Raw genomic sequence first — 26,213 nt, forward strand, 5'->3', positions numbered from 1 at the left:
GGCAACATCCCGTATTCAATAGACCTCCCATCTTAGTAAATAAACCCCTATTAATGAAGATGGAGAGTATAGAAGATAAATAAATGGAGGTAACATCATGTTGTAGAAAAGTGTATGTCAGTATCACAATTAAATGCATCACATAAACAAAAATTAAGGATGAGAAACCAGATTTGCAAGAAAATGTACAAGAGCATACTGTATAAGGAGAAAACTTTTTCAGCATGAAAACAGATGGAGGGGAACATCCATATGTTAGTATACTGAGGGAAAAGGGTATGGAATAGTGGCTAGAGAAGAGGAAGGTCTAGGGTCCTTATTAGCACATGGACAATGTTGCTGAGAAGACAGTTGGGTGGATTAGGTGCTGGGGGTGGAGTTTGATTCTAGAGCAATTATTAACGGTACATTCAAATTGATTAGGGGCAATCATGAATTATGCCTGTTCTGTATTCAAATGTATCGCTGTGCCACTGTGTTCACGGATTATTTTACATATCCTGTAGATAACAATTGGTAAAAGGGGGCAGGGCATGTTTTTGGAGTACATTCATAAAGAACAACCAAACGAGCATACACTTCTTCTTGTCTTCGTCAGTATAAACTAAATTTTATATTTTGTAGAACATTGATCAAGGACACTCTTCTCGTTCTATCTATCTATCTATAGGTGCAGGCTGAGGTGCGCAAGTTCTGGCATCGCAGGAGCTTATCCCTTGATTTTAAACAAAAATCACGCATAACTAGCACTGGAGGCAGTTGTCATTATGGTGGAGTGTTGTCCCACACCACAAACAGTGTCTGTCTAAGCATGGCAGCCAGAGGGAAACCGGTACCACTGCCAATTCACTCTGCGTCCTACCTGCCAGGATACATCTCAAGTACCACACCGTCGGACAACCCACAAGTGGGAAACAGCAAAGAAGGCACCACCGATCAGACTTGTGCAGCTTCCTAGAAATTGGACCATGCCCCTCTTAAAAAAATGACTATTGTTTTCAAGACAAAGTGGAATTAGTGGATGTCATTTGTTAGTATCTTATGTAAAGCTGTAGTGCTGCTATGTCTATATTTATCCCTCAGAAGGCTTTAAGTCCAAAACTATTGTATCCGCTGTTATGGATGTAACTTATAGCATTTCAACATTAATAGACTATGCAAATGTTTGCCAATATAGGCTACAAGCTCCTTACGCTCCAAAGTTTGCGGTTGTCTATGACCATTCAATCGGGATGCAGTTACAATCCCGGCGTTCAGAATCCCGACGCCGGAATCCCGACCGCCAAAATCCCGACCGCCGAAATGCCGACACTTTCTCCCTCCTGGGGTGTCCACGACACCCCTGGAGGGAGAATAAATTAGTGTGCCGAGCGTAGCGAGGCACCGGGCCCGCTGCGTGGCGAGCGCAGCGAGCCCGCAAGGGGGGGCAATCCACGTCCCCCCCTTGTCGGCATTTCGGCTGTCGGGATTCTGAACGCCGGGATCCCGACCGCCGGGATTCAATACTGAATCCATTCAATCTATATGGCTGTATAGTAGCACGGCTCAATAACGCTCTAAAGTTCCACCTTTTCTTAAATTAAAAATGACCCAATGGCCCTGCATAAAATGGCAATGGCTGAACTTTAATCTTGGTTGTATAAAGATCACATATGGATGTAGATGTTATTTTTGTTGTTAGACACGAGAAGATAGGAATACGCCTAACTTAAGAGAAGTCTCTGCTTCAGTGTGTGCCCAGTTTAAAGGTTCATAAGGTGCAATTTATACAGCTACCACTTACATATCAAGAGGGCAACTTAAAAAATAACTTTTGTAAGCAATACCACAATAAACAAAACAAAATATACAGTATAGGCACTTCAAGGATTTAGGAAGAAAGCATCCTGATTTGGAGAATCTCCATTAAAGTCATAGTGGCGCAGTACTGAAGTGCCTTTCTTGTATATTTTTGTTCGGTAATCCAGATGCTTCTATAGCTCCAATCATAAAAAAAATTAGACTTGTATACTTGGCCAAGGACCTTGCTTCTGCTAAATGGAGAGTGGAGTCTAGATCGAGATGGTATGGGGAACTGCACATTATTGTTTGGCCCCAGACCAGTGGTCCCAAACTTAGTCCTCAAGGCACCATAGGTTTTAAGGATATCCATGGTTAAAAACAGATAGTTTAATTCAAACTAATGAGGTAATAAATAACTCACTTGTACTCAAGCCGCAAAATATTCTTAAAACCTGTACTATTAGAGTGCCTTGAGGACTGAGTTTGGGAACCACCACTTTAGAACCTTCCTATGCCTCTTGCAGAACTGGCCCACATTCCAGGGTATCTCAGTCAGACTTAAGGAACTTAGACTATCTGCCTTTACCAATTATTTTCCTGCATATTGGTAATCCCGACAAACAGCTTTGGAGACAATTTTTTTGAGAAGACTAACATATATACTATAATAAAGCATCATCTATGCTTTTAAACATAACCCTCGTTTGTCCTATTTGGGGCAGATCCATCCTTTTACAGTGGGTCAAAACAGGTCACCTTTCCTTACGTATTCAGTGTCCTAAAAATATAACCCTTTTATAATTTAAATATTACTAGAGCAATTAAAGCTAATTGATGCTAAATAAAAATGTTGGGGCCTTCTGATTTTTCCATACGTTGGCAGAGCCAACCAGATTGAAATGATTTTATTTCTGATGTTAATACACTACTTAAGCTTATTTATCCTCACCCAAAAAGAGGCATTACTTTATGGGATTGTCAACATTGTCCGAAATGTAATAATAGTAATGCAGATCTTTTTCATTGTTCATGAGACTGTCCACTGGTCAAGTTTTTGAACATTAATACAGATGTAGCCGCAAATGCTTGTCTGGCACACCAAATGGAACATGGAAACATCACCCTGACACTTTGACACTCATTGTTTTTCTATGAGCCACAGGAACAAACTAGATGCTCTAATGTGGTGATGAGAGTTGCACTTGCCGATCGGCGCCTAACCGATGAACGTGGCTACATTTGTACATATTTATGCCAAAAGTGAATTAGTAAATTATGGCCAAAAAAAAAAAGAACTGGAAGAGAGATCATTACTTCAGAATTTAATCAAATGGAACCTTTCTTTTCATGAAAAAGCTAGCATCTGTTTTCCAAATGGACTGGGTGGAGACATTGTGGAAGGAGAGCTGTACAAGATTCTTTTCTGAGGTATGGGAGATCTATATTGACATCATTCCACTGTCCAATAGATCTCAAATACATTTGAGACTGTAACATAGCTATTGGTAGGAACTGAGGTGGGTAGTTAATCTAAAACCAATTCTTTCTTTTTTTTTTTTACTTAAAAGTAGGACATTTGGTTTAGGGCACTGGGATAAGGTTCTTGTGCCATGCTTTGCTTCCTCCTGGGTACATCTTTTTTTTTTAAATGATGCTTGGTAATCCTATGTTTGAACACAGATTTTCCATTTATAATTTCTCTTCGCATACTATATTTTTATATGGCTTCCTATTTTCTCTTGTGATTTCCCTGATTTACATAACCATGTTACAGTTTTTTTTCCATGCAATGTTTTTTTGTGTGATTGGTAGGGTTTTTGCAACATGTCTTGTAAGCATCAGGGTCCTGATTAGGAACCATCCTTCGTGCAGGAATGTGAGCTCTCTGGGGACCATAAGGACCTCTCCAAATGGTAGGATAACTCCTCCAGTAGATCGGGTGTCAAAGATACAGGGGGAAATTTAATAAGATGAGAGATTGAGAAAGTGAATTTTAAAGCGGCAATCAAACTGGTTTTGCAGTGTAATGATTGCCGCTTTAAAAAAAAAACAAAAAACAACCACCTGGAGATTTCTTACCAAATCTCACACTTTCTGAATCTCTCATCTTATTAAATTTTACCCATAATTTTAGCAAATTGACAAACCTTCAGAGTTTTTAGAAGTTTTCTTGGACAAAATGCAGCAGTCTTTTTACTCTCCTTTTTTTCCAAATAGCAGAACTTTCTGGGTAAGTCACGGCCGAGACTAGATGGGCAGTTTCCATTCCTCTGAGGTTTTGTTTTAGTTCGGTCTTCTCAGAACACAACTAGAGCCAAAGGATGACTGAGCCTACAATGAAAATTCCTATTAACTATCTGGCACAAAACCACCCCTGTTCTTATTCTATGTTTAGACTTCTTGAAAGAAAATGTGTTGCTACAGGTGCCTTTCTGAGAACTGTTCTTATAGATACTTAAATAAAAGGAATAAAGGAAATAACGTAGTCAAAAAGTGGGCTGCAGCAGTTCTGATCGGAGTGATACAGTTTGTAAACCCACAATGAACCATGCCAAATCATGAGAGTATTAGGGGGAAACTGTTAAGGTCTCTGCCCTTAGTCTTCCAAGAATCTTGATTTTGGCATAGGCTCTAATAGGAGGATATCTGAAAGATTAACTGATTGACTGCTCCACCATGGACACTACCCTCAAAGACATGCCAGCATTGCAGGCTGCACCCTTAGCAGTCTTTGTTTTGTATTTCATGTTTCAGGTGCAAAAAATAAATAAATAAAAAAACCTTTTAACCAGGCTAAGCACACATTTAAGGTGTAACGGTGATGTATCCATAGCAACCAGATTCTGCCTATCATGTTCTAGGATGCAATAGAGAAATGAATATATATATATATATATATATATATATATATATGCGCGCGCACACACACACAGAAAATCAGATTGGTTTCTATGGGCAACATCACCTTTTCATTTTTAGCAGCTTTAATGCATTTACCTGTAATAGTCTGAGATCTAGAATAAATCTAAACTTCCTGGGGTATATTCCTCAGAGTCCCTCAAATAGTTCATCTACCAAACACACACAAAATACAATACTTCATGTCCAAGCTTCAAAGCAGCAGCCAGATTGCAGCGCATGAGCGGTGCTCCATACAGATTGCTGATCAGACATTTATGACTGCGCAAGACGTTTAGCACATCTTGTGACTGCAAAGAGTTGCATTCCTAGAACAGGGCTGTGCCATCCCCATTTTGTAGGAAGGAAGAGCCCAGGATCTGTGTGTCCTCACCTACTGTTGGCTAGCTGAGGCTTACTCAGCTGGCCTCCTGTGGGGAACATTGTGACTGCTGGATTCCGGCTGTAACATCGTTGGGATTGCAGCTACTTGCAAGAGGCATCTCATCTATGGAGACAAATCTTGCACGCACTCTTCCTGGAGATTTCAGATGGAAATTCGGATGCTGCTTGCATGTAGCATTGAACTTCCGTCCATTTCCAAATCAGCCCTTGAACCTCTTTACAAGAAAGCCCAGAGCAGCAGCAGAAAGGTTACCACCACAGGTACATCGCACCTCCAAAAAATTAATAATAAAAAACCACTGTTCCTCCTCTAGTATATAACACAAGTGCCGATCACTCACACCCTTAGTACTGCGGTATTAAACCCATGTAACTCCTGCACTCTCTCAATAACCCCAAGAACACTATATCTAAATAATATATATAAAACTGAACTTACATTGGAATTAAAAAACGCACAGTTCTCTAGTATTGAAGGACAAATTGATAGTTGGACAATAAGATGGTGAGAAGAGCTGAATGTAGTGCACCAATCTTGCGCTACTCATACTGCCACAGAATCCCATGTCTAATAGTACGCCGAACAAATATTTAGCATTTTCTGTCAATTTCTGTTATTATCTAGAATAGAAATTAGTTGAAATACAGTTACCAAACTATCCGTGAAGTAACACTTTCCTACAAAGTCAGAGATCGTGGCTTGTTTACAGTCAAACTCCCTGCTGCCCCATTTCATAAAGACTGCATAGCAAAGAAATACAAAAGGTAAAATTAAATACCATTTCCTTTCCACCAAGATTTTACTGCATCCCAATAGCCAAGGTTCAAACAAGTCTCAGGTAAATATCTATTTACAGCTGCAAGCATCCATACAGTACTGCGCTAAAGATTTAGGTTTATAAAAAATGCTGCAAAGTAAGAATGCTTTAAAAAGAAGCTGTTTTAAAGGCAAAAGGGTGGTCATGCCAAATGTGGAATTTCTTTAGATCTCTCTTCTGTTCATTCTCTTTGCATTTTGTTACTTGATAAAAATAATAATTAAACACTTCTATTTTTGTAAGCTTTCTATTACCCTCTTAAATGTATATTCCACCAAGCCAATCAGCTGACAGCTGACAGCTATCCCCACCTCTTTCTATGATTCCAGCAAGTGCTTGAAGCCTAAAAAGGTATGCCGTTCAATCTTACTGTACACCCCTTTTGCTATTGTGTAACGTGATGTGTAGCAGGACAGATCATTTATAGCAAATATTTTAATGGTAAACATCAAATTTTCTAAATGAAAGTCAAATTAGCTAATGATCCTCTTCTGGACAATATACAGATACAAACTATAGTCTTTAGGAGAACAAAAGTTTAAAAGTTATACGTTTTAGATGGGGGAAAGACATGGACCACATCAAAAACAGATTTTCTTTTAATCACAGTTTGTGAAATGAGAACAAGTTGTTACATGGTAAGGAAAAAAAGTATTGCTATATACAGAAAAACTAAACATTTAGAATGAAAATGGCAGTCATTGGAAATGCTCCATCTATAGGTAGTTCACCGAGGAGCATGGGAAACCAACAGGGGTGGTTTGAATAAAAATGCTCTACACAAAAGAAGCTTATAGATATAGGAACTCCTCTTTGACTGTGCGGTGAGTTACTAGCAAATTCATATTGTGTTATTAAAACAGGACATAATATAAATTTGACTAACATTCACTTTGGGATTCCAACAGTGGACTTCAAGCGTCCTCCAAAAGCAAGCAAAACAAGAACAAAGACACACAGCATTAGCAACATCTGCCAAATCCAGTCTGGAAATTGGTGGCTGAATTTAACTGTCCCATCTACTCTTCTTGCGCTTTGGAGGATCTGGCACGGCAAAAGTTTCACTCTTTTCGTCTTTCTGGCTTTCCCCATCATCCCGGGGCCCTTCTCTGCGACTCTCACCATCTCGTGAGCTTTCTCTCCGGTTTTCTCCACCTTCACGGGAGCTTTCTTTACGTCCATCTCCAAAGCTGTCTCTTCGACTGTCTTCCCTGTCACGAGAGCTCTCTTTCCTTCCTTCACTATCACGGACGCTCTCCCTCCGCCCATCACTATCCCTTCTTCCCTCTGCCCCATTACGGCTCTCCCCATGCCGACCACTGCTGGAATGTCGATGTCCACCTTTGTCACTATGACGATGTCCCTCACCATGTCTTCCCTTCCCTTCACTGTGTTTATCTCGCCCTCCACCCCCTTCTCTACCACTACTAGACCCTTCTTTAGCACTAACCTGACTAGGAGGAGAGACACTTGGACTACTCAATAGGGGATAAGCAGTGGGGATGCTGCAAAGTGTTCCACTGCTGGTGAAGCCTGGCATGGTTTTTGGAGGTGGAGGAGGAGACGTAATTTCTGGTGGTGGCGCTGCAGGCTGTGGTGTGGTACTGGGAACAGAGCTTAAGCTGCCTGCACTTGTCCACGCTCCAGAGTTGATGTTGGATGTTCCAGTTTTCTGTGCGTTTAGGCTGGCAGCAACAAAATGATTTTTATATTGAGACTGTACAAAAACAAAAGATTAGTGGTTAATATGTCACTAAGAACATCACTAGCACCACTTCTGAAAATAAATTCACCACTGTGTACCTGAAATGCAGCCTTCATTGCTGATAGCCGGTCTCCCATTGCTCCTCCGGTAGGTTTAAAGGCCTCATAGTTGCTCATCACATTTCCACCAACTGCGCGTTCCTAGAAGACAATTATCACTTTTATACGAGAGTATACAGTCATAATTTCTTTTGTTCCGTAAACATGGTCATCTCTTTAGGGAACTTCATTTTGTATAGTTTGTGTGTAGGGCACAGTTTTTATTTAGACATGCGACTGTTCCATAACATTAGTTTAAGACGGTGGTGCCACTTACAGAGGTCTCTGCTCCAAGCCCCGGACGTTCACGGTAGCCAAGGCCACCTCCACCTATATTCAACTTCTTGCCTTTCCCAGCTTTAAAACGCGACTTCCGAAACCAAGAATTCTATTCAGACAAGAATTAATGTTATCAGCGCAAAACATTAATAATTATACAACACTTAAGGCCCCCATATACTATGCGATGTTTGCCCGATTTCACCGGATGCCAGTGGATCATATAGAGAAATCGGCCCAAATCGCATGTGTATAACATCCGATCCGATGCTCAGTCCTGTGCTTATCGGGTCGGATTTGGAGGTTAGACCTGCAGAACATAACATAAATTGGAATCGGACCCATCAGCGGATTGCCACAGGTGCTTTTTAGCACCCGCAATAGATTGTGTCCGATTCCGTCCATTGGTGTGTGCCAGCAGTGCCACACACCTATCTGCAGGTCTAACCTTCGAGCAGCAAGCAGGATATTGGAAGAAAAAAAATCCAAAAGTATTCATTTGTTAAGGTTTTTTTCCTTAATTCTCCTGCCCCCCCACCACTGCTGCAGCTCCCAGGGACACTCTACATGTTATAATTCACATTTATCGCACGTAAAACAATGAAAATGGCATATCAAGTGCTAAATCGCATGTGACATCACAGGAAGCTGCCAGGCGGCTCACAGGGGAAATTGGATATAACGTCACCTCACGGAGAAGTCGCATAGTGTATGGGTGCCTTTACAAAGGACCATTAGGAGAGAACTCAATAAAAGGTGATGACCATCAGAAGTAAAAGATTGTAAATGCTAACAAGAAAGCCTTTACATGTAAAATTACCACAGAAAAAAAGACACAAAGCGATTAGTAATATTTAAGTCAAAACATAAATATACAATATGGTTTTGAGCTCCACAACAACTATCTCATAGTACCTGCATAGCCAGGTCCAGCAGCTCTTTTGACACATACTGATTGGCACCTTCCAAATTTCTCACCAAGTCCCCAGCAAAATTACTATCTTTTGGAGTTAAGAGAGTGTAGGCTACACCCTTTTCACCTGCTCTGCCTGTCCGACCGATTCGGTGAGTATGGGTGTCAATATCTCGTGCCACATCATAGTTGATCACGGTCTTTATAGATGGAATGTCCAATCCTCGGGCTGTTGATGGGGAAGAGAAGCTTAGTGGTAAAGGCTTCATTGTATAAGGAGGTTTATAGAACAAAAAGGATAGCAGATTATTAAAATAAAACAAGACACTTTATATATAGTATTAAAAGACGACTAAACCTGAAACAAAGATTGGCTTACACATCCTTTACAGACACAACTGTAAGAGTTCATAGGTCTCGGAACAATTGAATATTTTTACATTGTATATATGCTGTGGGTCTAAGTGCAGTGTCCTTAAGTAGGGATGCTGTAACAAAAAAAGCCTGCTGTGTACAGAAAACAGTCTTTTCTCCACAAGAAGACCCTGAAACTACTGCATACATTGGGTGAGATTAGCTCTTTTATAGAAGCCATCTCATATTTTCTCCTTCATTACCCCTGTTCAAATTAAAACATACCCTGTGTGAAGCAGTACCCAGCGGGAAGCCATGTCATTCTTATATCTCACATTCCATCAATGGAGGATCTACACTACTCATTGTACTTCTCACTGTTCACTCAAGAAGAGTGGTTCTCCAGTACAATGGCCATACCTCGCAGGACCAGCCCTGAGCAGGGAGGCTGCCTATCACTGTAAAGGTATTGGTTAATGGTCACTACCTACGGTGATAATAATTGGTTAGAGAACTCAGAAGGCAGCTGAAAGAAGTGCTCACCAGCACCTCCTTCGTCATTTCTAACACTGTACTAAGCTGGAGTCATCTACTGCAGAAAAATAAAATGTCCAAGCTAGCTTTGCCATAGGAATAACAATTGGAAAAACAAAAGGACTTTGAGAATTCTGATATCATAATGATTGAGGGGAAACAGGGAGGAGGAGCTCAGACTCCTGAGAGCTTCCCTAACTCCTGTCTGCACATCGAAAGCTCATCGGTCCAGTGTCCCCCATTTCACCAGTGGAGCTTACATTCTAAATTCACACAAAAAAATGGGTCTATATGTGTTAGCAATTAATTAACCAGTTTGCCCTTGGTTAAAATTAAACCCATGGTCCCAGTGCTGTACAACAAAAATGTTAACAACGGAGCTATTGTGCCTTAGGAGTCTCTTTAATACTGTGCCCTGAGATTAGCATGGATAGTGTAATGGGTAGCATTACTGCCTCACAGCGCTGAGGTAATGGGTTCAAATCCCACCATGGCCCTAACTGTGCAGAGTTTGTATATGCTCCCTTTAGTTACGTGGGTTTCCTCTGGGTACTCCGGTTTCCACCCACGATCCAAAAATATACTGGTAGGTGAATTGGCTTCCAACAAATTTAAGCCAAGAGTGAATGTGTGTGTGTACACACACACACGTGGTAGGGAATATAGATTGTAAGTTCCACTGGGGCAGGGACTGATGTGAAAGTTCAAATATTTTCTGTAAATCACTGCAGAATATGTGCGTGCTATAGAAATAACTGGTAATAATTAAACAAAGCCACCTCTCAGATAAGGTTGTTTCTGTGTCAACATTATGCGAAAACACAACAATATGACCAACATATGGACAAATCAGGGACTCACATAAGTAGATCTTCTTTGGATCTGGTGAGTTTACTGAAAAATTCTTTCTGATGAAGTAATTAAGTCGTTTTCATTAAAGTAAAGGTGCAACTTCTAGGCACAGTAAATAAAACTTTGCAAAAGATTTTTAGTCTTCTGTAAACTTGTTCTGTTAAATGTGGGTCTTACCAGCTACATCTGTAGCAACTAGGATGGGGATATTTTTCTTCTTAAAGTCAGTAATGACTTTGTTCCTTTCACTCTGGTCCATGTCTCCGTGAAGGAGGCCTAATGGATGGTCCTCCACGCGCAGGTTGTTGGCCAGTTCTTCAGCATTTGCCTTCTTCGTGACAAAAAGAACAACGCTTCCCGCAGATGTGAACTCCACCAGCCTGCGAGTCAGCCAGGTCCACTTATCTGGACCAGATAAAAGGATCTCCACCACTTGAGTGATGTCCTCATTAGCCTGAAAAGAGTGAACAAAAAATAAACAGATTTGGTTTTATTTCATCTCTATTTAAACATGATACATGATTTAATAAAGGACGTAGGGATGCCCAAAGAAAGGAAGGCATTTAGTAGAAGAAGCGCCAAAAACAAAAATTATTTTTTAATGTTTTATAATAAAATGCAAAAACATAAACCTAATATATAGACAGGGTTGCCATGCTATCCCTTTAGTCTAGGACACCTATGATTTATATAGGCTGTGTGACTAATACCAATTTAGCTAGCCACAGAACCTGTGTAATTCATGTGTGTTCCGGATTCTTATACCAGCCCTATATATATAAAAAAAAAAAAACACTGACAATTGTGCACATATTCCAAAGATTTATTCCCTTTTAAAAATAATGAAAGCATAAAATTATGGAGGAGAAGAAAGGATTAAAATAATTGGATGTTAAAATAGACCCGGGAGGGAGGATGGGGGTAGCCCCGCCCCACTTCACTTCTGCTGTTGTCATCTTCTCCTTCCTCCCGGGTTCCAATGGCAGCACAGAGAAGAAAGCTGGCTCTATCCCTGTAGCAGCTAACTGTGGAGCGCAACACACACACAGTGTGGTAAGCGGCGGACTGAACTTCCATAGATGGCCACACCGTCTACCACTCACAATGTCATATTCATCACTGGACTCGGGTAGATTTATGTACCGGCGATCAGGGGAATCTGCGCTATCCCCGTGCGTTATAGCAGGGGATAGCGCTTCCCCTGATCTATCACACCCGCCGAGCGTTTACTCTAACGCCGGCGGTGTGGGGCAGGAGGCATAGCGCAGGGGCGATATTTTGCACTGCGCCCCTGCCTCCTGCCAGATTTATGAACGGTCAGCATCGCTGACCGTTCCGCCGCCTGCAGCTGTCGACTTCGCCAGCTGCAGGCGGCGATGCCCTATACCTAACAGCAGGGACAGCTCTGTCCCTGCTGCTGGCGCTCAGCTGCGCTGGGATCTCGCGAGACTAGCGAGATCCCGGACATGCGCAGTGAGCCGGCCGGGGGGAAAGGAGGGACATCGCCGGAGGGGGGAGTTAGCGCTCCCCCACTCCGGCGGCAAGATCTTAATAGATCTTGTCGGTGTCCCCTCCTGCTTCGCCTCGCTCCTGCTTCGCCGCTATAATAAATCTACCCCTCATAACCTTGCCTTCCACTCTGGTTATGAACAGATAATTTGTGGAAAAAGGGGGATTTTTTAACCTCAATGACATCACACCAGGCACTATTTTCCCCTGCTCTCCAAGAACACTTCTTACTCACACTTACATACTTTTTCCACTATTTGCAAATCTGGTATTTCCGAACCTCGGTCCATCCCACTATAGTCAGCAGATCACTCACTATGTTTGAGAAAATGAGTAGGAGATGTTCCTCATCACTAGGCTATGCTTATAATAGGTACGTTCTAAACTAGAGATTCGTGTGAGATAGCTAGGAAAGGAGACCGTATGTTAGACAATGAGGAAGTCAGAAATATGTGAAAATGCGGCATCCACTCTAAAAATGTTAGAAGGAGAGGGTTGCTCCACTGGGGGATCATGTCTGCATATCTGGTGGGCATGACTAAAATGGACGTCCTAATGGCAAGAGGGAAAACCTACTCTCACACTTTTATTCAATGCCTCTAAGAACTTCCTTTTGACACCAATTGACGTGCTATGTTGTTTCTGCAATGAACCGCCTAATAGCAGTTGATTGGAAAAGGACTACTCTGCCAACCCTGCAGTCAGTCATCTCTTGCACCTGGTGCATCAAAAAAGATGGAGTACATGACTAGCATGATTACAAACTCATCTAATTTTATAAAATATGGTCGCCCTCGTTTGCTTCTCAAAGTGCCCAATTGATGCTTTGTAGGTAACAATGTTGTACTACTTTAGGCTTTATATAAGCTACTAGCAGCCTCCCCCATTGCAGCTTTTCTCCCATCTGTCTTTCTTCTTTGCGCCAATGGTGCTCACACGCGGTGAGAGGTGTACTAGGTGTGAACCATACAATTTGTGCTATGTGATTTGGACTGTACACTGTGTGATTTAAACTACAAGCGATTTGAACTACACTAAAATAGCATACAATGTGTAGTATAAAAATACCTGCATGCACATACTATTTTGCGAGAGAACACATCACAAGGGAAAATAAACACGGTGCAACTTGAGGTAGATGCGACTTGAAGTAAAATGAGCAAAGCGTATGGGATATTCGCATGGTGTGTGGGCACCATTACTGTTATTTCTTTCCTTGTGGTTGGCCACACCGCTCTATGATACACGTGGGGGGCAGAGCATGAGTGAGAGAGAAGAAAGTCTAGAATAATATTGTTTTTTGGGAGCAGCAGGCTTACAGTTCCTCACAAGGATAATGAGATATGGCAGTTGGAAGGGTAATGAGAAGACAAATGCTCACCTCTCCGATATCACCCTGGACAACACGGATAGGATCAATCAGAATATCTCTGGCCAGTCTTTCAATCTTCTTACGGAAGGTGGCACTGAACAAGAGGGCTGCAAAATAAATACAACGTATGGAAGTTGAGTAACAGAACACACCCCATGTCTGTCCAGTGACGTTATCATTTCACTGGCATTACAACACACAAGACATTAGTTTATCAAAGACTAAGCTATCAAGATGTTTCCCTTTTAATAGTCTCAACTAAGTGGTGCAAGATCCAATGAAAAGAACTTCTACAGTGCAGCTAAAGGTCAGGAGCTAATTACAAAGGTTCTACAGAAAATGATGTTGGTTCCTAAAAAATTAAAGACTCTGATGGGAATAGGGCTTCTAAATCACAAACCACAAAATTGACCATTCAAACACATCCCTCTCATCTAAGTTCTGAATAAAGCCTTTTGCAGTGCCATGGGGCAGATTTCAAATGTGAAGAGATTCAAGTAGGAAAGAGGTTGTCCTAGTATTTTCCTTGGAGTCAGACCCCAGGTTTAAACTTAATATCCTTTGGGGGCACGGCTTTAAATAAAACAAACAGACTCGTGCACAGTCTGGAACCTCCAGCTTCTTGTAGGCTATTTCATTTAGCTTCAAGTGTTTTCACAAGTGCGTAATCATCGACAGAACCCGTCTTTGTCAAACAGCACTTACTTTGTCTTTCTGGCCTCACATGGTTAGCAATGGATCGCACTTGGTATTCTGAAAGGACAAATTAAAAAAGAGTTCAGTTATACCCCTTTTACACCGCCGAAAAATCCGGGTCAGCGGCGGGTCAGACCCGGATCTGTCCGCCCGGTGTAAATGGCACTAAACGCCGGGTCGCACCCGGCTTGAACCTGGGTCTAAAAAAGCAGGGTGCGACCCAGCGTTTTGGTGTAAAAGGGGTATAAGACTGCTGATGATTTAGATCACAGAAACAGAGGTATATATACACATATACAAATTATACATACATACATACTCTTTCCCTCTCACATATACATAATGTATTTGTGTATTCAGGTGAGTAAGTTTAATATGGTGCGTACTGAACCTGGTTTCTTTCTATATTGAATGACAGGCCACTGCACCCCAGCCTGTGAATGGTGAGTGTGGTGGGATCCTGCATTTGTTTATTTGGGTTCATTTTGAATTAACCATTCAGTGATCATAGCTTTCTCATGCATCCTAGATATGCGCATTTATATTAAACCTGTGACAGCTGCTTCCTTAGTGGTAATTCCGGAGTTGTGTAGGTGTCTCACACTGTTGTTTTCCCCAAAATGCTGCAGCCAAGCTTTGTTCCATAAGATAAGTTTTATGTTCCATTACCTTTTGAGCGCCTTCTTTATAAGTCAAATAGTGACCCAGCCCTGCTTCGCACAGGTTCCTCCCCATTTCATATACAGTTGCGTGACCGTGGCACGCGTCAATGAAAAACTTGATTCACTAAAACCACGATTGGTTAGCTCCCATATGGGATATGCCGATGGTTAATATACCTAAACCTTCCTCAAGAACTGTACAACATAATAGTAAAAACACACTTTGGGGGCCTCTCTTTTATACTATGTAAAGATACTATTATAAGTAACGAGTCTCTGCTAAGATGGTGATTGTTGGTTAGGTTGTGCCTTTCTAATGTTTTTCTACACACTTTTTCTTTAACATTTATAAAAAGACAACCCCCCCCCCCCTGAACTTACCAAAACCCATGTCAAACATACGATCAGCTTCATCAAAAACAAGGTATGTGACCCGCTGGAGGTTGGTGGCCTTTTTCTTCACATGGTCAATCAGACGTCCCTTTAATGAAGACAGTATAGTTACAAGTACACACCAGATCTCAGTGCATTTGACATTCTCCAAGTAGCAGCTATGCCTTTAACAGGCATATAAAGTACAATCTCTTTTCTCCACAAGCTGTGCTCTCTGTAATCTCTATGAACCATACATGCACATGGTCTGCCAGAGGTCATTTCTATACATATACCATTGAAAAGAAAAAAAAAAAAATCACAAGTTCAGGAAATACCTAAGAATGTTGCAACCTTTACCATCCAGAGGCAGTCCTGGGGCCAGGAAAAAAAACATTACAAGGATATTGGTTTCATTTTGACCAAAAGTTTGACTCACCGGGGTACACACTACAATCTCTGCTCCTTCCTGTAGAGCTTTTGCCTGCTCCCACATACTGCCCCCACCATATACAGCCACAGAGCGCAAGTTGTACGCCTTCCCAAACCGCTTACATTCACTATGAATCTGAAACAGACAAGTTAGTCGACACATACAACAGATGAATGGTAGCCTTCATGTAGCACTGACAAATATGAAATGTCTACTAGCTTTATACAAGAGTGGAAAAAAGCACACAACTTTATGCTATTTTGTATAAAGAAAAATAATCCTTAAGTCATGATTTTGCCATATGAAAAATATATTTTTTTTTTAACACAAAGTACCTGCTGGCACAACTCGCGTGTGGGACAAACGATGACAGCAATGGGCCCATCCCCAGGCTGAAGCTCCTTCTGATCCATAATGTGCACCAGCATTGGCCAGATGAAAGCTGCTGTTTTACCACTCCCAGTTTTGGCAATTCCAATCATGTCACGCCCATTGAGCGCTACCGGAACTCCCTGTGAAAGAACGGTAAGTTGATTATATATATATATATATATATATATATATAGATATAGATATAGAGAGAGAGAGAGAGAGAGAGAGAGAGAGAGAGAGAGAGAGAGAGAGAGAGAGAGAGAGAGAGAGAGAGAGAGAGAGAGAGAGAGAGAGAGAGAGAGAGAGAGAGAGAGAGAGAGAGAGAGAGAGAGAGAGAAAAGGAAAATGCTTCTTTGCTAATAAAAGCAGAGGCTTCACCTGACACTGGATGGGTGTGGGTTGGGTGTATTCTGACTTCCTAATCTGATGCATGAGCTGCTCATCAAATCCAAAGTGAGCAAAGCTGCTGGCTGGCCGTGGTGGAGCTGCCCCAGAGACCTGCAATCAAGAGACATATTTACTCCATAGAACATAATGACACCAAACAGATTTTATACAGCAAGTATCAGTTTAGATACTTCAATAACTCTTACCCGCAGGTTCAGCTTGTACCTCAAGTCCACAATCTGCTGAGGAGTCAGAACGGTGATTTCCTCGTGTTCCTCATAGAAATTCTTCTCAAAAGGTGGATACTCTATCTGTAAAACCAAGAATAGCATATATGGGTGAGATATCGGTGGAGAGGGTTCAGCACTAATCCGTGACCGTAACCATGTTCTTACTTCTGTATGGTCCATGACGGGTAAAGGATCGATGATGCGCTTTGCTGATGGAGCAATGGGGTTACCATCACTGTCATATTCCAGATTGTCTTCCTCCTCTTCAGGAAGAAGCCCAGCCGTTGGGTTCTCAGCCATGAATCGGAAGTATGCTTCCTATAGGGAAAAATACTCAGAATGAGTGAACAGATCAGAACACTGCTTGTTAGTAACCAGAGTTCTCAGTGAGGCTATTCATGACCATAAAACATCAGGCACTGGTTCCCAGGGATTTCATATGCACACTCAGACTACTGGTGCTTAGTAGAAACAAAGGCCGTCTCCTGACAACCCAGAAACTTAAAACTGAACAACCATTTCAGTTTTTGCTGATGCTCAATTGACAAGTACTGCCAATGTTTTCCCTCATGTCTTTAGGTTTCGTACACATCTTGATTGGATTCTTACGTGTTCTAGGGATACTGTAGTTCTTTTAATTAACTTAGCATCTTAGCATTACGTATCTGTCTGCTGCTTTTATTGAGTGGATGGCCGGGAACAAGTTACAATCCAGGCAGTATAAATGGAGTTTATACTCTTTTACAGTGTCAGGCACTGACTAAGTCCTACATCTATTACAGATATTACATCTATTACAGATATTAGCACTTTTACTTTTGGCCAACATGTGCCACTAGTGATCGCTACGGATGTGGCTATGCTTCCTGTATAAGTCTGACCCTAGCAGTCAGAGAAAATAATACTTTGTTCCTTTGATCACATACAGACTAACTTATTTTCCAAAATGAATAAAACTGGATGTATACTTCAGGTGTGGTGGTCAAAAAAAAAAAAAAAAGGCATGCAAGAGGCAGAAACCTGGGGCTCTCCAGTTTTTGCAGAACTACAAGTCACTTTGTATAAAACAAAAGCAAAAACTACAAACTTACCTGATCATCTTCTTCCTCAATGTCGTCTCTGATACCCCTGCAAGAAAGAAGAGGAAAAACAAACTTCCCTGCACTCAGTCCAGATATCCAGCCATGACACAGGTGTTGTGTGCAATAGTTAGGTGTACATGGGGCAGTGTGTGCGCACCAGGCATATATCCTAAATGCTGTAGATGACCTGGCCAACCTTTAGCAAGACTAGGCCAAGCTGTGGGTTTTCAGCTTAAAAGCCTCTAGATGGCCATTTTGGCTGCCTAACTTTATTGTAAAGCATGCTGTGTGGGTTACATTGTCGTCTGAACGCAAATTAGCTATTAAGCACGTGCACATTGTGTTGGGTATGGTGTCCAATTAAAAAGTTCTAACACTGCAAAAAGGCCTTCTTTAATAACACAGTACATTTAAACTATGTCATGAAACCTATGTTACCCTATCATATAATTGCTTTTGTTAGACTCCTCATACCTGTCTACTTGTAGAGGATGTAATATAGGTTGCCATGGGTTACATTACATAAATTTCACTTTGCACCATGTTATTAAAGAAGCCCAACATTGCAGCAACGGTATTGGTGTTACATGTGTGTTCTAATTTCTACAGCGGGGATAAGATACCACGCCAGACTGTAAGCTACATGTGGGGGGACACATCTAAAACAACCAGTGCCACAAATGCTCGCAGGGTGATTGACCACTAGATGTAAAAAGAAAAAAGTTTTTAAAAAACAACTACACATACTTGGCGTTCTTCTTCTCCTTGTCTCTTTCCTCCAGTTTCCTCATGTCCTTGGCAGCCTGATCCTAAATATAACAGAAAATAGTGTTCGCACAAATCACGCGCACAGAAAATGTACATATTCACAGACCTAAACAATTAGCAACCAACCGGCTACTCAGAAACACTTTCTGACCAGTCACATACAAAGACTGCAGAATGAGGGGAGGATAAAAGGTCAATCAACCAAACACAAGTGGGTCAGATAGTGGCCATAAGGAAATCTTTCTAACTACTCCTCACTTCTGAGGTAAAGTACTGCCAGTGACCACTTGACAGACTTATTTATTAATTAACAGTTTATTCTATAGCACAGCATATTCCGTTGCGCTTTACTCTTGCTAGACATGGTCAGATATTGTCTGATATGGTCAGAGGGAGCAGTGAGGTCAGAAATTGGGAGTAAGAGTAACTAGTAAAGATTATAAAAACATATGTAAATAGTGAAGGATTGAGGAAGACAACCTGGTCACCAATGCTGCCAGGTCCTTGGAGTGGTAGTGAGGGCATCCTATATGGTGCCTTCCACTGCCAGCTGTCATTAAAGTAAAATAACAAAATAAAAGTAACAGGGGACCACTTAAAAGAAGGCCCCACAAAGTGGGGTCTGCTTCTGTTGGCATTAAACTAAAACTGGCTTGCTGTGATTGGAGGCAGAATATACTGGAAAGAGAGTTAGTGGCTAATGGGAAAAAAAGATTTGTTTACACCCTAGTGGATGAAGAATACAGAGGAGTTTATAATAGAAACAATATGAGTGAGAGCAAACAAAGGCACGTCACCTCCACTTCTGCCATAAAGGCCTCAAGTGGATCTTCTTCACTGTCCGATTCCGTTTTAGTGCGAAGCTGCTGCCTGGTTGGAGAATTCTCTGCTGGAATGTACGGCAGGTCCACATTACTTGAGTCTTCTTCTTCATCGTCAAAGTATCTGCAAGCAGCATCCAAAAATGATCACCAAACAAAATGATTACACAGGATTTAAACCAGTCTCAGCACTTGTTTTTAAGCTAATGTGGTTCATTTAGAAGACTCAAAACTGTTCAATTATAGCAGACTACTTATTCCTGCAAAGTCAATGGGCTGTATTCAAATGTTTTTGCACTGGTAGCCACTAGAGGGTGCCCAAAAAAAGCTAATCAAAACATAGCTTCATTTGGGGGCATCTTGAGTCTGCTTTTCTCTCGTACCCTTAGGGGTGTCGAGCTGAAATGTGTGAAAAGTCACACATAGTGTTCACTCTAGCACCCGCCATATTTGAAAACCCATGCAGTTCCTGTTCCCTGCCTGGGGTGTCGCTGTCTGCTGTGGTGTTTCTAGCACAGGTCTGATTTGCATATCAGTGCTGATATACAGACCACACTGTGCTAGAAGCACTACAGCAGACAGCGACACCCCAGGCAGGGAAGAGGAACTGCATGGGTTTTCAAATATGGCGGGTGCTAGAATGAACACTAACCCGTTTGAGCATGCAGAGAAAGTCCTGTTTGAGTCCGCCTTAACGAACATGGAAAAAAAAAAAAAAAGAACCTGAATATTGCTCGCCAATTTAGATGGGAGATCAGGCGTGACATTGCAACTGAATACAGCTCAATGAGATCAAAGAACACCTACAGTTAAGGTGCGTACACACGGGTGCAATTATGTATGAAATCACTGGCAAAATGGTCGCTCAGCGACCATATTGCCAGTGATTTCATGTGCAGCCGGCGATAGATGGCTGGGAGCGCGCTCCCGCGGCCAGCTCTTCATGGTCGCTGGTCGCAGGAGCATGCTCCTGCGACCAGCGGCTTCCCCCAGCGATCGCCGGGCAGGAGGTCAGCGCCAGAGAAATCAGCGCTGTTCTCCCATGCCCTGCGACGCTGCTCCCTCCCTCCTCCCGTCACCTGCTGCTGCGCTCCGCCTCCGCCCTGTAGCAGTGTCTCCTTTTCATCGCTGATGAAAAGGAGACACTAGCAATATGATTGCTGGGGATATATTGCTAGCAATATATCCCCAGCAATCATATAGACCCGTGTGTACACAGCATAAGTCACATTGACATGTAAAATGCATATATTTTGTAAACCATAAATGTGTAATACATACTGATTTTACTACACCTACCTAGTCTCTCTCAAAATGAATGGTATGCTATCAACTGTTACATTATTCTGATACCAAAGGCTAGAATGATACACATTTTTAAAAGTTACAATTGTATTCATTATGAATCCAATGTTCGTATGTTGCCACTCCCTCCCATGGCCTTCCCTGCTCCTTACGCATTCTCATCATCAAAGTTGGCTCTCTTTGATCCAATCTTGTAGAAAGATGGAAGTTGGGAGCTGTTTGCAGAAGGTGGTCCACGGAAAGCACTATGAGAAGTCTGTGGGAGCTTTGGCTCCTCCTTTTTCCCTGTAGAGATGGCAAATCCCCCAAATCCAAATCCACGCTTGCCACTTGGACCCCCTTTATTCCAGTTCATAGCCATACTGAAAGAAACAAAATGGGAAATAGTTCAGGCAATTTACTAAAAGAAGAGTGTGCAAAATGATTGAGAGAAAATGGAAAAATAAGAAAAATAAGTTCATAAACAAAAGAATGGGATAAACGTGTTACATTTCACCCTGTAGAGCTGGGATAAAAAAATAAAGGTACTCTTTACCTAGAAGGGCGCCAGCGATTGAAATCGCGGTCGTCGTGGGTAAAAATCGCGGTCATCGCGGGCAAATCGGGATGGCCGCGATGCCCGCGATCACCGCGATTTTCCCATAGGGAACAATGTTAAAACGGCAGATTGACCGCGATTTTACTGTTAAATGCCTCAATGGACCCGATTTGGGGCCAAATAGGCCAAATTAACCCTTAAATGTCCCCCCAAATTGTTAACGCCACCCCACGATCCACGCCAACCCGAAGCGTGGCGAGCGCAGCGTCCTCCGACCTTTTCATGCCCTACTATCCACTAGGGCGTGGTGTGAGAATATAATAGTGTGGCGAGCGCAGCGAGCCACCGAGCCCGAAGCGTGGCGAGCGCAGCGAGCCCCGCGAGGGGACGCGGATACCTTCACAGGTAGACGCGTCCCCTCGCGGGCTTCACAGGTGTCCGCCTCGCCACGGACACCTGTGAAGCCCGCGAGGGGACGCGCATAACTGTGAAGGTATCCGCGTCCGCTCGCCACGCTTCGGGCTCGCCACACTATTATATTCTCACACCACGCCCTAGTGGATAGTAGGGCATGAAAAGGTCGGAGGACGCGTACCGCCGCCCCTCGCGGGCTCGCTGCGCTCGCCACGCTTCGGGTTGGCGTGGATCGTGGGGTGGCGTTAAAAATTTGGGGGGACATTTAAGGGTTAATGGGCTCTGTGGCCCATTTAACATTGATTCCTATGGCCAAATCGGGTTGATTGAGCCATTTAACAGTCAAATCGGGTCCATCGCGCCTTTTAACATTGATTCCTATGGGAAATCGGGAGCATCGCGTCGGTCGCGTCGCGGCCATACATAAATGTACCCGCGATGCCCGCGACGGGCGCCCTTCTAGGTAAAGAGTACCAAAATAAATAAATGGGAAAACCTCCCTCTTAATTTAAATGCAAGAATACTAATAACACCCTAGTTTCTTTCGCAGCATAAGCACTAAACAATCTCCAAAATCAAATTAAGGAGAAAATGTAATTGCTGGCAAAGGGTGCAAGTTGCCGTAGTGTTCAAACGCTGGCCAACTAAGCTTGAAAAGTGATAAAATGGAGAGTGATAAACCACCAGCCAATCAGCTCCTAACTACCATGTCACTGGCTGTGTTTGAAAAACGACAGGTAGGTGCTGATTGGTTGGTTGTTTATCACTCTCCGTTTTATCACTATTCAAGGCCCAAAGCCTCTTATCTCAGACTTCCTATACGATAACTTGTTATTAACCACTCCACATATTCACATCTCACAACCCTCAGACTGCTCTCCCATCAAATGTGCACAATATTCTACACAGCTATATGAGACTGGAAACAAAATTGTGCGAGTTTGAGGTGCTGTAAAGTGTGACTCTTGCCACATTAACTCGCAAACATAAGAACTCATGCAAGATCTTTCTACAAAACCAACCTACATTCAACTGTGCACCAGCCCCATATAAACTGTGCTGCCAGTGTCTAGGGCCAACCATTCTTGTACTTGTGAACAAATGGTACAGAGGTAGAGGAAAGAGTAGTCCATAAAAATATATAAAGGGAGATAGTAGGCACAACTTCTCAGTCTCCACAGATCATCAGTACTGCCTTGGTATTAACTCTTTGTGCCAAGTTAATTTGTTAAACTAGGTGTGAAAATTGCCAAGCAAACATTTTTATTCATCATGATGACGGTAATGTTTACCTTACATAGGAAATATAATTTATTTATTTTTTACACATTTTTTATTTGATATTATATAACCAATATGAAAGACGCTGGCATTTTTAGCAGATATTTTGAACATCTCTCACATAGATGTTGTCACTCAAAGGGTTAATATGTGCATCACTTACTATAAACGCACAACGGAAAAAAAAAATTGCTTGTTTATATCAAAAATTTAAACTGGACCAATTTACAAATTAACTAATGCTGGGTACACATCAGACCAACTTTCCTCCAACCATCCAACTAGTTGCTTGGATGGAATAAAAATATGCTACTGGATGGGAGCAAAGGAATATCAGAAATGTGCTCACAAACCAAGGAAAATGGACAAGAACATTCAGTCAAATTGTTTAAATCAAACAGGTTCAACTACAGTACCATGTCTGAGTACAGTTTTTGTCCTTTTCCAGATTTTGGGAGAAAATTTCTGAAGTAAATATTACATTTGCTCCCATAAAGTACCATATTTTTATTCCATCCAAACAACTAGTTGGATGGTTGGAGGAAAGTTGGTCTGATGTGTGGTCAGCAAGAATTATTAGTATGTGTAATGGATAACCATAGATCCTGTGGTCCAGGTTCCCTTTTTTAGTTTACAGACTAGCAGAGTTTTTCCTTGTGTGGTCTAACTGCTGCTGACAGGTATCTTTTTACCTTTTAAAGTTACAATACAGAACATCAGACACTTTAAGGTTTCTCTACTTGGTTTATCTCTTAACATGTTCCCGCTTGCCAAATGCTGTTATCAGTCTTTTTAAAGAACTGAATAATATCTCTTTTTAGCAATGTTGCATAGATTTCTCAGCAAATTACTTATATACTAATCATATGCAACAAACCTCTAAATATGCACCTTTTATTCTGTCAACCACCCATTGTACGAAGATCTTGAACAGGAAAATTAGTCTGATTGACAGAGTAGTTTAAATATATTGTTTAGTGGGCAATAATCAACTGTTTTCCTCCTTCCCGGCACCCATGCGCACCTGCCCAAATATTTCTGCTGACGGGCACACTAACATTTTAGTTCGCTACTGCCGGGGGTAGCAAGCTAAATTGCAGGAAAAGCCAGCTGTTTAATCACTCAGAAGAGACGTTTGCAACTATTAGTTTGGTAGGGTTTAGCCACTTTGTGCAGCTAAACCCGACCTTAATTAGCACAATAAAAAATAATTGAATATCGCCCACGATCTCCAGTCACTTTAGAGATTGGGCACAATAGAAAAACTGAATACTGCACATTAAAATTATAGTTAAACCATACACATATTAATTGCTATGGCTCGTCTTCCAGTGATTGGGAAAGATCTGCTTCCCAGGCTAACTAACCATACACATATTAGTAGTGTTCATTCTAGCACCCGCCATCTTTGAAAACCCATGCAGTTCCTCTTCCTTGCCTGGGGTGTCGCTGTCTGATTTAGTGCTTCTAGCACAGTGGGGTCTGTATATCAAAACTGATATGCAAACCAGACCTGTGATGGCGGGTGCTAGAATGAACACTATATTAGTAATTATTAAGTACCATAAAATAATATTAAAACCTACCCCGCCAATTTAGGTTGAGCGAGGAGGCTACAAATGTGTGGTCTACACAGAAAATCCATATTCAGACTCATTATTCCAGGGCGGATTATAAAACAAAAACCTACATCTGTTTTATTATGAGAAGGGGAATCTTTTGCTGCAAAGAATATTTAGACTAGGACAGTGATTCCTAAACTTTCATGAATAATGGCACCCTAGAGTATCAATATTTATTTTAAAGTACTCCAAGACCAAAAGTGTGTTATTGGTGGGGTACACCTCAGTTGTTAATACTTGGACAATTATACATGTATGGTTGACATTTCTAGCCTATGCCCATGTTAATGATTTCTCCTGCACAAATATGCTAAAATGCAAACCTTGTTTTTAATGTGTGAGCCCCTCTCCCTGTTTTCCCATCATTTACCTATAGTATTTTTGCCTTCTTATGGGGGCATTTGTCCTAAAGTCTACTAATCTTCACCCCCCTTCCCCCCCTATTCCTTTGACTAACATTATCTAGCTGGTGCATTATTTCACAACAGCTTCATCGTTGATTGATCTTTTGGATATTTCCCATGACACATGTTGTGTGAGTTGTAGAGGTCTGGGACTGTATTTGGATTCAATATTTTCATTTAAAGTGTTACACACTATTGACTGGTACACTCCCAGTTTATACAACCACACAAACAGCGCCACATTAAGTGTGTCCTTTCTCGCTTTCCTGTTACTATGAGCAACAGCTCACTGCCCTTTCACTCATCTCCCTTATGTACAAGGTTTGCCTACAAAGCCATACATATACTGTGCATAGTCATATAAACATGCACCCACCCGTGTACTATGCAGCAGTCTCCACCCCTTATGTTTATACATACATACCACCCTACCCCCTTAACTGTGTACATGAACACCCCTCCGCTCAGGGATGTCACTCATAGCTTCCCTGTCCTGTTTCCCACAGTCCCTGCCCGGTCTCCCCTGGATCTGTCACCTCTTCGTGCTCCGTTCTCCGCGCTGCCGACCAGCAGACACAGCAGCGCCGCCTGAACACGTCACTCAAAAACGCGAGTCGCGTTCTAGTGACGTCGCTGACGATACCAGGTCTACACGCACGCAGCACGTCTAGAATGTGTCTCTCTTCAGTCACCGTCACCGGAGACATTTTGTCATCGACAACACTTACATCGTCCCGTAAATCACAGCTAAAAAAGGCGGCTTATGAAATTACACTGTCTATTTGACACTGTTGTCATACTGTATATTAGTAAACCATTTAGCGAGCCCATTTTCAAATATACTCACATACTCTCCAACATGACCCATTCCATTAGGTACAAATTGCTCTGCTCCAGGACTTCCCTCTCGTTGTATGATTGCTATCGCTCACCACAGGAGGGAAGTCCAGGAGCAGAGCATTTTGTACCTACTGTAATGGAATGGGTCATGTAGGAAGGGTATGCACTCACTATTTAGAGCAGGGGTGGGCAATTATTTAAGCTGGGGGGCCACTTCCTGCAAACATTCTAGGACTGCACTCCAGAAATAGGGGGTGTGGTCACTCAAAAGTAGGTGTGTCTTTGAATGTATTGTAGCACACCACCAGGGGCGGATTGGCCCACCGGGAAACCGGGCCATTTCCCGATGGGCCAGCCCAAAACTCATTAAAAACAGGCTGGCCGCGCTCCCCCTGGGCTGGCTGGGCTGCAGCACTTTGCCCAAATCCAAAATGGCCACGGGAGGGCTGCTGCGCATGCACGCACCG

The 26,213-nt window shown here is 42.2% G+C and overlaps 2 protein-coding genes across 2 annotated transcripts in view; one reads left to right on the top strand and one right to left on the bottom strand.

Moving 5' to 3' along the window:
• Positions 1 to 1,153, top strand: part of LOC146009635 (parathyroid hormone/parathyroid hormone-related peptide receptor-like) — a 30,040-nt gene extending 28,887 nt beyond the window's left edge. The window contains exon 13 of the mRNA XM_083150086.1: positions 671 to 1,153. Coding sequence (XP_083006212.1) covers positions 671 to 958 — 288 coding nt within the window. The 3' untranslated portion in view covers positions 959 to 1,153. The remainder of the gene's footprint in view (positions 1 to 670) is intronic.
• A 5,333-nt stretch (positions 1,154 to 6,486) lies between these two features.
• Positions 6,487 to 25,567, bottom strand: DDX42 (DEAD-box helicase 42). Its single transcript, XM_083146983.1, has 18 exons — positions 25,443 to 25,567; positions 20,800 to 21,009; positions 19,319 to 19,466; positions 18,501 to 18,562; positions 17,763 to 17,799; positions 16,837 to 16,989; positions 16,648 to 16,752; positions 16,433 to 16,552; positions 16,018 to 16,194; positions 15,689 to 15,817; positions 15,259 to 15,358; positions 14,225 to 14,272; positions 13,529 to 13,626; positions 10,816 to 11,092; positions 8,901 to 9,127; positions 7,984 to 8,094; positions 7,707 to 7,808; positions 6,487 to 7,620 (listed from the first exon to the last, which is right to left on the bottom strand). Exons 2-18 carry the CDS (start codon positions 21,006 to 21,008, stop codon positions 6,910 to 6,912), a joined length of 2,814 nt encoding a protein of 937 aa, XP_083003109.1. The 5' UTR covers position 21,009; positions 25,443 to 25,567; the 3' UTR covers positions 6,487 to 6,909.
• Positions 25,568 to 26,213: the final 646 nt, after the last annotated feature.

The sequence above is a fragment of the Crinia signifera genome, chromosome 6, assembly GCF_055691185.1.
Source record: "Crinia signifera chromosome 6, ASM5569118v1, whole genome shotgun sequence".
Classification (NCBI taxonomy): domain Eukaryota; kingdom Metazoa; phylum Chordata; class Amphibia; order Anura; family Myobatrachidae; genus Crinia; species Crinia signifera.